This window comes from Marmota monax, unplaced genomic scaffold (genome assembly GCF_021218885.2).
Source record: "Marmota monax isolate L192 unplaced genomic scaffold, Marmota_monax_Labrador192_F-V1.1 WCK01_AAM20220418_F8-fsc00051, whole genome shotgun sequence".
In the NCBI taxonomy this organism is placed as follows: Eukaryota; Metazoa; Chordata; class Mammalia; order Rodentia; family Sciuridae; genus Marmota; species Marmota monax.
Genome location: NW_026695202.1, coordinates 9,924,548 through 9,939,714, shown reverse-complemented (window position 1 = coordinate 9,939,714; position 15,167 = coordinate 9,924,548). Strand labels below are relative to the sequence as shown.

Sequence of the window (15,167 nt, the reverse complement as noted above, 5' to 3'; positions counted from 1 at the left end):
TCCCGAGGACCCTCTCCACCCCGCTCCTCCGTGCACCTCACTGGCTGCAGCTGCTTTCCCGGCCATCTCTGAGCTAATCCCGGGCAGGGGTGGCACGTTCCCCCGGGTCGCTCTCCTCCAGGGCACACTAGGGATAGGCTCAGGATTTGTTCCTGCGGCTCCTTCTGCTTAGAATCCCTCCTTGACTTTCCCATTTGGAAAAGTCGTATGTGCAAGCTGCTTCCAAGAGCAACTGCAGGCCGAGCAGGGCTCTCGAGTTCCCACAGGCCTCTGGGATCCAACCCAACGTGGTGTTTCTATGGTTCAGAAGTGGGGCCTCCTCCCAGCCCAGTGTGACCATGGCCATGGCCAGCCGATGCCCACCTTGCTCAGAGCTTTCATGGGCTCGAGGCCAGTCCTCCATGCAGGAACGGGGTTGGAAGGAAACGCCCTCTAATGGAAAAGCAAAGTGAGGCTCGGAGAGGGTGACCCGCCAGGGTCATGGCCAGGGCAGCCTCAGCTCCCACCCTCTGCAAGGCCTGGGTGCAGGGCCTTCCCCCAGGGCGTGCCAGACTTGGGTGCTTGCTGATGGTTCCCTAGGGACCGTGTTGGAGAGCAGACGGCTCCAGCAGGTCAGGGCGGGGCCTGCAGGACACTCAGATGTCACATCCTCGCCTCCTGGAGGAACTGGCTTCTCAACTCCACCCTCCAAGCCACAGGCCACCACTCACGAGGGTGGGGCGCTATGGGGCGCCGGTGAAGAAGCCACTTGAAGAAACCCCACTCTCCATTCCCCGCTGCCTGGCCACCCAGGGAACCGGAGTTGCTGGAACGTTTTATTAAGTTAAGGAGGTTCACAGAGCAGGAGAGAAGCGCCCTCATGGGTGGCGCCAGCGTTTCCAGGCCCAGCACCCCTTGGAGGAGGAGGTGGGCCGTGGGGCAGCTTCTGGCTTCCTCGGTCCTCTGTCCAGAGTCCCAGGGTGTGGGTCCACCCAGGGCAGGAAGTAGTTAGTGGGAGGTAGGCAGGAGGAGGGTGCTGGCTCGTGGCCTCTCCTCACCAGGGCCACCTGCCTGGCTGCTGCCTGGGCTTCCTCTGTGACCCCGGGCAGGGCCACAGCTGACACCCCAGCAGGGGACTAGAGACAGGGGACTCAGTGCTGGGGCACACACCACCAGGAATTGCTTTTTAAAAAGTATAAAGTGTTCTGCAAGAAAAAATCTATATAAAAATCTCTTCACATATAAAATCCTGAAGAAGGTGCCAGGTAAGACCCAGTGCAGGGCGCGCTCAGATCCGCAGAGTGTGCACGTGTGGGGGGTGTGTGTGTGTGTGTGTGTGTGTTGGTACACGTGCATGCGCGGCCCACAGGGTGGCGAGAAAGCTTGGCTTCTGACTCCATCCATCAGGGAAAGAGGGCTATTGGTCCCTTGGGCTGGAGGGTCTGCAGCTGGACTGGACCATGAGGACCTGGAAGGCAAGGGCGGGGTGCTGAGGGCCAGGAAGCCCCAGCCGCAGGCCCACCTGGGGTCGGTCCTTCCACCTCCTCCCTTCCTGAAGGCTGCGCCAGACCCTGGCTTCCCGAACAGCCCGTGGCCTTTCCCGTGTGCCTTGGGAAGCCTGCACGGCCTGGGAGGAAGAGGACACTCAGGCAGGCGGGCCCTGGGAAAGCAGTGAGGAGAACCCCTGATGTGCGGGGACCCCCGTGTGCACAATGCACCCCTGAGGTCTGGCCTGTGGCTCTGGGAAGGGGCAGAGCGCCTGAAAGTGGCACTCCTGCATCCCCAATAGCCCCGTGGTGGCCCAATCAGGCCACAGAGTGGCCCTGGAGAAACTTAGGCAAACAAGTTCAGTGCAGCCCGTGGCCTGATTCTGAGCTCCCAGGGACAACCCTGTGTGGCCAGGGGGTGACCACTCACAGAGGGGGAAGGTGGCCCGGCAGCAGGAGGGGCGGGTGCAGCTCCCTCCTCCAGACCCGACACCCACGGCTGCCCGCCACAGGGCCCACCGCTCACTCTACTGCGCCAGGCTATTGCGCGTGGACTCCTTCTCCTGCAGGGCGGCCATGGCCAGGCGCAGGTGCTCCTTCAGCTGCTCGATCTCCCGCTCTGACCGCGTCTTGATGTGGTTCAGCTCCACGTACACGTCCTGGTACTTTCCCGAGGTGAAGCGCTTGTCCTGGGGGAGGGGGTGGCTATGAGGGCCTGAAGTCCCCCTACTGGGCCTGACCTGGGCACATTCCCACCTTGCTGCTGACCACACAGCGCCAGGTGGCCAGGCCCTCTGCAGCCTGGTACTTTGGCCCCTTTAGGGCCCCTCCTGGGCCACCCCCTCCCAGCCCTACCTGAGACACAGGTTTACTGTCATCTCATCCCATTGGGGTGAGCACTGAGGCTTGGAGAGGTGACGTTCTGCCCAAGACCACAGGCAGTGAGTGGCAGGGACCAGAACCAGGTCAGCCTGGCCAGTGCCGGGGCCGGCTCTTCAAGTGTGGTGAGCCCCATGCTGCTCACACATGCCCAGAGCCACCAACATGTCCACTTCTGGTCCCAAACTGGCAGAGTGTGTTGGGGCAGGACATAGTAGCCAAGGGTGGGCCAGCCAGGCCACAGGCGCAGACCTGGCCTGCACCCCAGCACCCCGCCACGTGGCCTGGGCCTCACTAGAGTGCGCACTCCTCAGGGGCAGGGATCTTGGTCTGCTTGTTTGCTGTCAGGACCCAGCATGGTGCCTGGCACACAGCAGGCGCTCAATAATAGTAAGCAGACAAAACCCTGCTGAATAAATGAAAGCAAGTGTGGGCCTCGTCCAGTCACTTCCCCTTTCCTGGCCTTTGTCTCTCCGTCTGTAACTGGGATAATGACACCTTCGTGGGACACACAGAAGAGCCTCAGGAGAGGAGGAGCTAGAGGGTGCCTGGCACCCAGTGTCTCCCAAGCACCCCTGTGCCCCCGCCCCAGAGGCCGGTGCCCACCTTCTGCATCCCCTGGAGCTCGTCGCGCAGACACTGCACCTCCTTCTTCAGGTACTGGAGCTCATTCTCCTTCACTCGCAGCAGCACCTGGGGACGGGGCGCCGGGGTGAGCCAGGGCCGGAGGCCAGAGCACCCAGGCCCGCAGTGCACCCAGAGGGCCTCTCGCTGCCTCGGAGCCTGCTCCACATCCGGGGTGGACTCCCTGGGAAGCCCACTCTTCTCTGTCCCTCCCCCCACCCTGTCCACAACAAGTGCAAGGGAATCTGTCACTCGTACCTGCAGCCCCAACCCAGCACCAGGCCTTCCTTGCTGGGGGCAAGGAGGTCAAAAGGAGGCTGTGTTGTGGACTGACGGTCAACCAGAGCTAGGTGACCATGGTGGGCTACCCCCAAGGCCCAGGGGCAGGGCTGCTAACTTGACCAGGGGGCTGCAATCCCAGCTGGGCCCGGAAGGCTCGAAAGCTTTTTGTGTGTGTGTGTGCTGGAGATTGAACCCAGGGCCTTGCACCTGCGCAGCCAGCTCTCTACCAGCCGAGCTATAGCCCAGCCCAGCTTAAAGGCTCTGATTGAGTCCGCCTGCCTGGTTCAAGCCCTGCTCCTGCAAGGAGGAGTAGGGGACCCCAGGAAAGTGCTGACCTCCCCGTGTGTGCTCCTCCTCTGTCCAAGAGGACATGGAACTCACCAGGGTTGGGAGGTTGGGCAACGGAGGTGAAGGACTTACACAAGTGCCCTGCTGCGGGGTGCCTGGTGTACCTGTGTGTTACTATTACAACACGGGGTGACCCTGGATCTCGCGCAGTTTCCCGCTCTACGTTGCCTTGTAAGGGAGGCGCTGGCCCATCCTACAGAGGAGCCATTGTGGCTCACGAAAGCAGCGGGACAGGACTGGATGAGGCTGGGTCCCCAGCTGCAGGTGACTCCGTCTGTCACAGGGAGCTCTCTGCACAGCCCGGGCCGGGGGCCACCGTGCCTGGCGTCGGGGAGCCCCTCACCTCCAGCTCACAGGAGCTCCGCTCGGGGCGCCCACAGCTGTTGCCGGTGCCCTGCGAGGCGATGAAGCTGCGCAGCCGGTCGATCTCCTCCGACAGGCGGGTGTGCAGCTCCTGGGGGGGGGGGCGCCGTCAGAGGGTGCTGGCCCGGCCCCGCCCCGCCCCTGGAGCCCCGCCCCTGGAGCCCCGCCCCGCCCCTGGAGCCCCGCCCCTGGAGCCCCGCCCCGCCCCCTGCAGCCCGCCCCCGGGCCAGGCCCACCTGGTTGTGGCGCAGCAGCTCCTGGCCCTCCTGCTGGCAGCGGCGCAGGGTGTCCTCGCGCTCCTCAGCCTGCCGCGTCAGCGCCCCGATCTCCAGGCACTTCTGCGAGTAGCGCTCCGACAGCACCTGCAGCTCCCGCTTCAGAGCCTCCACGTCCGACCTGCGGGGAGGGAGGGCGGCCAGCTGCAGGCGACCAGAACTCCTGGTCCCTCCCCAGCTTGCCCTCGGCCCACTGGGGCCTGGGGGCCGGTGACAGCCTTTCTGGGCTGCAGGGTGGTGGCGAAAGCCTCTAGAGTCCCCCAATTCCAGAACTGTGTTCTGTGGCGGGGAGGTGACACTGCCCGGGCCTGGGGACACTAAAGGGGTGAGGAGGAGGGAGGTGGTCAAGACCAGCTCAGACAGGCCAGAAGAGCTGTCACCGGCACTGGCCTGGGCTGGCTGCGGCCCTGCTGTCCCTGTTCCTGTGTGAGACTGGGCAGGAGCCTCCACGGGGCACACTTGTGGCTCCCAGGCAGACCCTGCCCACGGGCTCCAGGGCTGTTCCCTCTTACTGGTGCTGCTGCCGGAGGCCGTCTGGGCCCTGCTGCAGGCTGCGCGTCTTGCTTAGCTCGCGGCTCAGCTCCTCCTGGTAGGCCTTCTTCATGGCTTCGATGGCTAGGACCGGGCAGAGGGGAGGAGAGGTTGGAGGGGGGAGGCACCAACCCCAGCCTCCTCTCAGCCTCCACATGAACTGGTAGAGACAAGATCAGGAAGTGGGTTCATAGTCCAGCTGTGCCCTGAGTGGCTTTGGGCAAGTGCTCAACCTCTCTGAGCCTGTCACGGAAGACGAATCTTGTCTGATGGACTCTCGTAGGGAGACCACGATGTCTAACCACTGGTGCCTCCTGTTAGTAACTGTGGGGTTGGACCTGACATGGTGGATTATCCCTGCAGAGCCCCGAGGGCCCTCGAGCAAGACCCGTCTGCCTCGCCCAGGCTCAAGGAACAGAGCTGGAGCTGGACAGTCTGCACAAACCTGTGTGACTTTGTGCAGTGACTTAACCTCTCTGTGCCTCATTTGGAAAGTGGGGAATCAGCTGCGACTCCACTCCAGGGTTCCTGGAGGATGTGCGTAGAGCGTTTAGAGCAAGGCCCTGCACAAAGCGGACATTAGCTGGCTGTTTTTCTCAGACCATGAGCTCCCAAGGCCCGAGTACTTTTCCACACCACACAGGGTTGTGGTGAGGCTTAAACAAGTCGCCATCTGTAATTTTACCCGCAATTCCCAAATCCAGAAGCTCTGAACACAGAAATGAAAGTTTCCTATCATTCTTCTGATGGAGGTCCCCGATGTGAAGGGACGTGAGGCTGTTCATGGTCTTTGCTTTGTCACACAAATGCCACTCCATCCGTCTCACTGCAGAAGCTCTAGTGCTGGATCACAGGGGGCACCTGGATCCTGCTGGGTGAGGGTGGCAATGGCGCCTGCACAGGGTGACCTCCCCAAACACAAGTCCCCGAGCCCAAGGCCCAGCACGAGGGACTGTGGGCTGCACAGGAAGCACCGTGTCCAGAGCTGGCGGCTGCAGCTCCGCATCATGTGGCCTCTTTTATGGCTCCTACGTTCTGCCCTGGGTGCCTGGCCACAAGCCCCCGGGTGCCAGGCTGTGCCAGCACACACCGCAGGCGTGCAGCGGAGGGGGAGGAGGTGTCGCCACCTTGGGCAGTTGCTGCTTCTGGCTTGAAGGCACAGGGGGACTCAGAGCGTGACTGCAGTCAGAGTGCTCGGGGCTCCAACCCTGGCTCTGCCACCTCCAGCTCTGCCTTCTGGGACAAGTCAGCAGCCTCTCTGAGGCCCAGCTTCTTCACCTGGGAAACGGGCTGCTCTGGGGAGCAGTGAGGGCTAAGGACATCTCCTGGCCAACACAGAGTGGGCACAGCGGCCTGGGGCAATGCTCACAACCAAAGCTGGGCCGCCCGGGTCTGGCCATGTGCCCAGGGACAGGGCACACCTATAAGGACAGGGCCTGTGACTTGAGGTGGACGCCAGGGGCTACAGGCCCTGAGGGAACGCAGTCACAACCCCCGGGGCAGTTACTTCCCGTCTCAGTCTGGCCTTTCAAAGGAGGGCCAGAAACCAGTTCTGCCGACGGCTCCCAAGCCCGACACCGAAACCCTGCCTCTTCAGAGCCTCCCCAGTTCCGTCGGGAGGCTCAGTGTGGAGGCCGAGCCTGGCGCGTCCTCACCTGAGGCGGTGGCCGCCGTCTCCTCGGCCAGCAGCCACTCCTTCTCCTGCTGCAGCCGCTGCAGCTCTCGCTCATGGTGCCGCTGCAGCTGCTCCATCACCTGCTGGTGCGAGGACTCCATCTCCGCCAGGCTGCGCTCGCAGGCCTCCTGTGGGCCAGAGGCCAGGAGGTCACCGGTTGCGCCACTACCCAGGCCAGCAGCCCTTCCAGGCAAGAGGCCTCCGGCAGCTCCTCGGCAGTACCCGGACCTGCCCACCAGCTGCACCTGCCCACCCCGCCCACCCTCCTCACCCAGAAGCCTCAATTGCCACTCTCTGGCCTCACACCCTCCAGGGCTCCCCACCCTGCAGGCTCCAGTCCCTGTCCCGCGGCTGGCCTTGTGGCCCATCCCTCCCAGCAACCCGCTATGAAAACGCAACCCTGGGCGCGTCCATACTCCGAGCTTTAGCGCACGCTGTTCCCACTGCCCGGAATGCCCCGTCCTCTCCCTAGGGAAGGTGCCTGGCCTGCGGCCCAGTCAAGATGCCTCTCAGAGCTCTGTCCCTGGGCAGCCCCTTCCCTGCCTCCAAAGGTTCTGCTTCTGCCAGAACATAATACCCCCAAACAGGGACCTCTGACCCCTGGGGTCCAGGCCAGGGCACAACACACAGCGGATGCTCAGCAAACAAGCTGAAGTTAATGATGTAATACCAAACAGGGTTCTGCAGAAGGGGGCAGGGGTTTTAAAGACTGGCGATGCCCACCGCTAGGAGTGCCCACCATGACGGACACGTGCGGGTGGATTTGCGCATCATTGCACAAATGTTTGTTTGGTTTTGTTTTTCTGTGGTGCTGGGGATGGAGCCCAGGGCCTTGTGCATGCGAGGCCAGCCCTCTCCCAGCTGAGCCACATCCCCAGCCCCGCGTCACCGCATTTGAACAATTTTATCCCTTGACTAGCAGGTCAACTCTGAAGTGGTCACACAGGGAGTCACACAGGAAGCCACACGTGTACAGACTCGGGGACAAGGGTATTCCTTGTGGCAAGGTTGGCAACAGATGGAAACGAGAAACAATCTAAATGCCAACGGGAGACCCTTAAATAAATGATGGCAGGGCACCTTCTGAAGGACTCCAGGCAGTTGCTAGGACACAGATGCCCCTCTAGCTGCTGCGGAGGGTGTCCCAGGAGCCAGGCCATGAAAGCTGGCTGTGACCATGCACACAAAGTGTGCTCACAGGCAAAGCACATCTGGCTCTGTGTCCAAGTCGCGTGTGAGAAAACAGAGACGGGCACAGACTGTGGGAGGGAGGAAAACAGCACCCCAAGATGTCCATGCCCTACTCCCTGGGCCTGGGACTGCGTCTCAGTCCATGGCAAGAGGAATCAAGGCTGTGCGGGATGCAGGTTACTGGTCAGCTGACCAGCTGCCAGCAGACCACAAACTAGGAGATTAGGCTGGACTATGGGGCCAAATGCAATCACAGGGGAGCAGCAAGCCGAGGGAGGGAGATGTGACCAGGAAAGAGTGGTCACTGGGGCAAGAAGTGACAAGGACCAGACTTCCCCTCTGCAGTCTTTGAAGATGAAGGAAGGGACCAGGAGCCAAGAACAGGCCTACCACCAGAAGTGGGACGTGGCAAGAGCCACGGAGGGGAAGGCCGTCCTGCAGCCCGGCCAGACGGCGCCAGGCTCCAGCCTCCCAACCAGTGGAGACCTGTGCTGTTTAAGCGCTGTCTGTGGTCATCTGCGCCAGAGGAGACAAATGGAGACGAGGTGCGATGGTCACTGGGGTGGGAGAGGCAGGGACACGCTCATTTCTAACCTTTCAATTTGCTTCAGTCATTACTATTATTTTTGTGGTGTTGGAGGTCAAAGCCAGGCCCTCACCCAGGTCTGGGCAGGTGCTCTACGACCACCAAGCTCCGTCCCCAGCCCCTGTGAGAACGTCTTGAAAATGTGAACATGTCTCTTGTGTCAACTTTTGAGGGGTACCAGGACTGGACTCAGGGGTGCTTGACCACGGAGCCACATCCCCAGCCCTATTTTGTACTTTATTTAGAGACAGGCTTGCTTAGTGCCTCGCCATTGCTGACGCTGGCTTTGAACTCATGAGCCTCCCACTTCAGCCTCCCGAGCCACTGGGATTACTGGCGTGCACCACCGCGTCCAGCTCTTGTATCATTTTGTGAAAATGTTTCCAGTAATTAAGAAAGGCAGGGAGGAGCCGGGCAGGAAAGCACTGCTCAGAGCCAGGAGAGCTTCGCGGGACCCTGCAGCAGGCCTCTTGGAGGGAGGGTAAGGGCCTCCTGGATGCAGGTGTTCTGGTGGGAGAGGCACTTCTGCCCTCTGGGCCTCTCTGCTGTGTTCCGAATGTCCCCTACTGAGGACCACAGAACATGGCTTCAGAGCCCCACAGAATGGATTCCTTAGGAAGTGGATCTGCAGAGCCCCACTCTCTGAGCTTAGCTTCAGCCTCTCAAACTGGCCTCACAAGACCAACCCACGAGGCTCCCTGAGCAGAGGGGCCGCTGGGCACAGGAGGACAAGGTCAGCACTGTTGGGGGAAGCCTGCATTCTTAAAGGGCCAGCGCAGGCAGGCAGGCAGGGCAGCTGAGGGTGTGGGGTAACCGCAGGAGGTGCCCGTGAAGAGGACTCCTAGAAGGCGAGGTGCTGCCCCGACCTACCTTCCTGAGTGGCCCCAGGTCCCGGTACTGGCTGCACCTCTCCATGAACACCTCGGTGAGTGAAGAGACACTGCGGCACCACCGCATGGGGCCGGAGGGGTCTCCTTTGCCAGCGGAGGGGCTGAAGTCCCAGCGCATGAAGCCAGGCCCCTCAAGGGTGCCGAGCCCCACAGGAAGGGCGCCCGCTTGGCCTGAGACACCAGGCTGGGGAATCTTCCCCAGAAGACACCTCTCCAGGGCCCGCTGAATATCTAGCCACCTTGTCCTGTGCCTGAGGGGGACACTTGACAACTTCTCTTTTGCAGCCTTCCATCCCGACTACCTTCCTTCAGCTGAACCCAATCCGCCTGCTCCCCACCCATCCCATCCCGAGAGGAGAGTGCCGAGGCCTCTGGAGCACACACGGGGCGGATGGCCTGGAGCACACAGGTCTGTGACAGCCCAGGGCCACGCCCCTTCTATCTGTAAGTCAGAAGCCAGACGCTGCTGTTCAAGCTTCATTTTAGTGGCAGAAACACTTTCCAAATGGATCAAAAGCTGGTTCATAGCAGAACAGATGAAGGCGGAGCTGCTGGGTTCCAGGGCCCACCCAGAGCACTTGGAGCTTCCTGCCCTGGGGGGCCTCTGAGGTCTTCCAGGTGCCCCAGGCTGTGGTGTGGGCCCAGCTTGCGGAGGGGCCCTGCCCAAGGCACTTTGACAATACCAGTTCCCCTGCACCCCCAGTCCTCCCTCCCCAAACCCAGGGACCCCAGGCTAGCCCTCCTCACTAGCCCCCACCCCACTCCCTCACTGAACTCGTCACCTTCAATTCGGCCTTGGGTGGCCCCAACTAGCACAGCAGACAGCCTCGAGGGCTCCCCTTGGCCTGCCCAGGGCCCAGCCCTACAAGGCTCCTGCCAGCCCGCTGCCCTCCAGCTCGGCCCACTCCTTGCCTGGGCTCTGCCCTCTCCAGACCTGCCCGTGTCCCTGGCAGACCTCCCCAGGCCAACTCCTCAGCTTGTCCTTGGAGGCCTTCAAGAGGCAGCGGCTGGCCTTCCCCCCCACCACCACTCTCACATCAGCGCCTGCCCCTCAGGAAGCCTTCCTGGATCCCCCTCGTGGTGACCTCCCCCTTCCCCTACTGGAAGCTTCCAGAAGGGTCCTGCTCCCAGGGTCTGGGACCCCAGGGTTCTTTTCTCCTCAGGCAGTGATGTGCTGACTGCAGACAGCTGATTATCAAATTTTTAGGAATTTTATGACTTCATTACTAAGCAAGACCATTTCAAAAAATTAAATTTATATATTTATCATTAAATTAATTACATTATAAACAAAAATACTCAGGATGTATCACTCCCTAATTGTTTCCCCATGTTTATTAGCACGCTTACGTCCTGAGGGTGTGCCTGATGGTGCCAGAAGGGGAAGTGCTACCTATCCTGCGGTGTTTCCTCCCAGACCCTGGCTCCAATACGCCAGGGACTTGGGCTGGACTTGTGGCACTGGCCACATGGGAGTGTTACACCCCGGAAACCCGTACGCGTCACAAGTCAGGGCTCAGGTTATTGCTTCATGGATCAACTACAGACTTCAGCCAGTGATGAGGAAATGCGGAAAGGATGCAGGTTAGACTCTGAAGTGCGTCATGGATAGCTTTAAATGCACACAGAACCAAAAACTGGAGAAATATTCTTAATAGAATATTCTCAGTAGAAACTATTATCTGATTCAGGAAAGAAGTTTGCTCACATTTACCAAGTTTCAATGTACGTCTTCTTATTCATTAGCATAAACCACATATCCATCAACACACAGATTACAACTACACATGGACACGGCACGGAGAAGTCACCGGAGCCCTGAGACAAGTCCATCTGCCATATGGAATTCATAATAAAAAGTATTTCATCATTTTTATTTGTAAGTTATATACTAAAAACATCCTTTATATGGGGAATATTTATAATAAATGTGTACACACACACACACACACACACACACACTTTCTGGCGAGCTAGTCGTCCCAGTTGTGACAATCAAGAGTTTCCAGACACAGCCAACTCTTCCTGGGGGACAAAAATCTCTCCCAGTTGAGAGCCGCTGTCCTGGGAGGACAGTGTACTCCCAGAGGGCCACTAAGGGGGCCCGTGTCCTGCAGACCTCCTTGGAAGGCACAGGCAGGCTTTCCCTGTGTTTAAGGAACAACTCCCAGGGCCACTGGCTCCCCACTTCCCCAGGGTGATGCAGGGGAGGGGTCCAAGTGCAGAGTGTCACACGGGGACTCACACACAGGCTCTGCAGTCAGCTGGACCCAGGCTCAAATCCCACCTCTGACACCTGCAGGTCGGGTGACCTCGGGCAAGTCACATAACCTCTCAGTGCTCAGTGGCCTTGTCTGTAAAATGGGCACAGTGATCATGCCCACCAGCTGTGGGGAGATTAAATGAGATGACGCATGTCAAATGCCTCACGGTTCCACCGGGCAGGAAGGGCTCCCAAAACATTAGCTGTTTTCGGGTAACACAGCAACCAGGAACCTGCCCCCAACCCCTCAAAACAACTCTGTGCCATACCTGAGAGATGTAGCCTGGGGGGACGTGGCCATCCTCCTGGGACTTGCGTGCATTCTGAGGGGTCTCCCCTCGGAGGCGCCACGCCTCCAGCTGGGCTCGAAGAGACTGGACCTATGAGGGGAGGAGACCAGGTCAGTGGGCGCAGAAGCACGAGGGACCTGGTGGGAGGCAGGGAGAGGCCCACAGGCCTCCAGCTTCCAGGTGCTTAGGAAGGGCTCAGGGGCTGAGAGGGACACGCAGCCCTGGCGTGGAGGTGCAGGCAAGGGGACGGTTGGGCTGTTTCCTGGATGGCCGAGTTCAGCCCAGAGAAGCCCAAGCAGGTTGGGAACAGCACACGGCAGGCACAGACCTTGCCCACACCGGGGAGGTAGCAGGGGCACCTTAAGTCTGTTTGGCCACCAGTGGAAGGCCTGCACTGTGGGATCCCAGGTTGCCCGGCGACTGAGTAACCAGTGAAGCGGACTCAGGACCAAGGACAAGGCCTGGGGTGTACAAGATGCACATTTGGTGACCTCTCTCCACCTCCATGGCTTAAAATTAAGGGCAGAAGCGGAAAATACACACGCGACTAACGCGGCCCAGCCTGGGGAGGGCTCCCTTCCCGGGAAGCGGGGCATCAGATCGGGCGACCCCCCACCCCGGGAGCTAGGCCAACGCAGCGCCAGGGCGTGCGTGGTGGGCGCGGTGGGCGCGGCCGGGCAGGGGCCCACCTCCTTCTCCAGGGCCTCGTGGCTGTCGCTCGGGGGCCCGCGGCGTTCGCCTCGGCTCTGGTGGAGCAGGGCGGTGAGCGGCACCCGCTTGTTGTCCCGCAGGGGCAGCTTCTCCAGCTCCTGCCACTTCTTCTCGATCTCCTCGCTGAGCCGGCTCTGCTGGTCCTCCGTCAGCGGGGCGCCCAGGCTCCTGCGCGGCCCCTCGCCGGCGGGCACCTCGGGGGCCCGGCTGTCCTCGAACCACTTGCGGCGCTCCTCGGAGCGCTGGGCCAGGTCCCGCTCCAGCTCCTCCTGCTTGGCCGGTCGGTCGGGAGCGCGGGCCCGCTGCGGGGAGCCCTGAGTCAACGGGGACAGCTCCACATAGTCCAGGGCCTGCCGAGGCCCATCCGCCTTCCGGGGGCCGGCCCGGCCGATGGCCTCAGAGCCGGCTCGCTGCTCCCCAGCCTTTAGGGAGCCCTTCTGGGAGCCATAGCCGTGCAGCGTGTTCTCTTTATTGCACTCCGAGAGCCTAGGCAGGGCACAGCAGAGAACTCTCAGGGGGGACTTGCCCACTCGGTCCCCCAGGAGCACTTTCAGAGGGCGGCTCAGGTGCCAGGAGCTGGACAGGGCCCAGGGGAGTAAGCAACCCAACCTGGAGGCCGAGGACCTGAGTTTCACTGTTTACAGACCCTGGGGGCATCCCAGCTCTGCCACTCAGTGGAGCCTCCGTTATCCATTTGTAACATGGGACAGCACTGACGCCAGCACTTAGAGAAGAGTGGGACGCACCAGGAAGCCCTCGCAAATGCTGACCAGTGCGTTATTACCAAAAGCAAGAAACAAAAAAACGTATAAGACAAGGCCCAGGGGCTGGGGCTGGGGCTCAGTGGTGGAGCGCTTGCCTGGCGTGTGTGAGGCCCTGGGTTTGATCCTCAGCATCACATACAAATAAACGAATAAAATAAAGGTATTGTGTCCAACTACAACTAAAAAATAATTATTTTTTTAATATTTATTTTTTAGTTTTACATGGACACAATACCTTTATTTTGTTTTTATGTGGTGCTGAGAACCAAACCCAGTGCCTCACGTGTGCTAGGCGAGTGCGCTACCACTTGAGTCACATCCCCAGCCCAAAAAAATAAATATTAAAAAAAAAAAGACAAGGCCCAGGGTTTAAGGGGCTCGTGGTGGAGCAGAAGAGGGGTGCCTGTGGTCTCTACAGATGGGGTGAAGACTTCGGGACTTTTAAGTGACTGGCAGTTCTCTTCTTCCACAGTATAGGCGGGTACACTGTCACCCAACCAAAAACTACACTTCCCAGCAGCCCCTGCAGCAACCCCTGGCCGAGACTGCATTCCACCAGCAGGTGCAAGAAGCTGCTCCCTCTATGGGGCTGGGTGATCCTGGCTCCTGACAGGGCCTCTGAGCCATAGCCCAAGCTCTGCACAGAGGCTGCAGAGCAGCCCACCAGGCTAGACTCCACACCTTGGGGCTCATCTGGAGAATGGAGTGAACAGCTATCTGGCTTAAGCCACGGTGTCTTGAGTGGCTGTGTCAAGGCCATGAGCCTGTATGCTGAACAACAACTCCGCTGCACTGGACCTGGGAGCCTACCAAGGCTCTGGGCACATCTGCACAGGTGTGCAGACATAAAGCCCAACACGACAGATGACAAATCTGAAATTCAGATGGGAAGTCATTGGTCCAGGCTGAGCTGCCAGGGTGTGGCCAGGCTGGGGGACTCACCTCAGCCCTCTTCAATAGCAGGCTCTCTTCCTGCTGCCCAGCAGCTTCAAGTCCTGGCCCCAAGAAGGCTCTGCCACCAGGTAACAAGAACCCCACCCTTCTGCCCCGGCAGCCTGGAGCAGGGGCTCCCCACCTGGGAGGGGACTGCACAGACGCCAGAGGACCCAGTCTCTCCCCTACAAAGGCGCAGGTATGGCCCCCAAGGCAGAGAGGGAAGAGCCACGTGGCAGGGACCTCTGACTCAATGCCTCTTCTCTCAAGAGCTGAATCCCCTTCCCACTCTTACGGGATGTGGGGGACATGAAGGGGGAGAGGTCAGACTTCAAATTCTCAATGTGTTTCCGGGTGAATGCCAAGAACCCCCGCTGTTCTTGCCTAGCTTATGTTTTGGTGCTGGGGGTTGAACCCAGAGATGCTCCACCACTGAGCCAATCCCCAGCCCTTTTTATTTTTTGAGGATTTCTCGCTAAATTGCTTAGGGCTTTAGTAAACTGCTGAGGCTGGCTTTGAACTTGTGATCTTCCTGCCTCAGCCTTCCAAGGCGATGGAATTACAGCGTGTGCCACAGCGCCCAGCTCCCTACTTTGTTCTAGAGGTACCGAGGCCCAGGAGGCTCAGTCTCAAGGCTGTCAGGTGAGTTCCCAGAATCCCACTCCTCAAGATGTGAAGGCAGGGACACCTGCCCAGCCCAGCCCAGCACTTACTTGGTGACATCTGGCGCTGAAGTTGGACGCACAGTCTTCCTCAGAGCCTCGATCCAGTTCCGCCGGATACCTGAGGTCATGGCCGACAAGGTATAGACAGCATCCTTGGTCTGCAATCCACACAGCAGTAGGTTAACACGTGGTCAACCCCACAGTCTCCCTGCTGACGCAGGAAAGGTGGCCCTTCCTTCCCTGGAGGGGGTCTAAGGTGATAAGCAAAGGGTCTGCAGAGGGCGCAAACGTCCTCCACGAGCCTGGGCAGCCGCCACTGGCACCAAGCTCTCCCCAGAACTCCCAGGTGTTGGCACCAAAGCTTGACTGGCTCTGCGGAGAGGGTCTCTGCATAAATGGGGGAGTCACGTCCGATACCAACACCTCCTCTG

At 60.0% G+C, this 15,167-nt stretch overlaps 1 protein-coding gene across 3 annotated transcripts in view; it reads right to left on the bottom strand.

Annotated features, from left to right (window-relative positions):
* Window positions 1–802: 802 nt before the first annotated feature.
* Window positions 803–15,167, bottom strand: part of Triobp (TRIO and F-actin binding protein) — a 50,909-nt gene continuing 36,544 nt past the window's right edge. For 2 of the 3 annotated variants that reach the window (XM_046429448.2, XM_046429446.1), the window contains 10 exons: window positions 14,785–14,894; window positions 12,353–12,860; window positions 11,643–11,753; window positions 6,424–6,571; window positions 4,750–4,852; window positions 4,199–4,358; window positions 3,943–4,053; window positions 2,952–3,038; window positions 1,993–2,155; window positions 803–1,447 (listed from right to left, as the gene is read on the bottom strand). In XM_046429448.2, coding sequence (XP_046285404.1) covers window positions 1,994–2,155; window positions 2,952–3,038; window positions 3,943–4,053; window positions 4,199–4,358; window positions 4,750–4,852; window positions 6,424–6,571; window positions 11,643–11,753; window positions 12,353–12,860; window positions 14,785–14,894 — 1,500 coding nt within the window. In that variant the 3' untranslated portion in view covers window positions 803–1,447; window position 1,993. Of the gene's footprint in view, window positions 1,448–1,992; window positions 2,156–2,951; window positions 3,039–3,942; window positions 4,054–4,198; window positions 4,359–4,749; window positions 4,853–6,423; window positions 6,572–10,349; window positions 11,498–11,642; window positions 11,754–12,352; window positions 12,861–14,784; window positions 14,895–15,167 lie in introns of those variants that run through there. The other variant, XM_046429447.1, reaches the window with a different exon arrangement.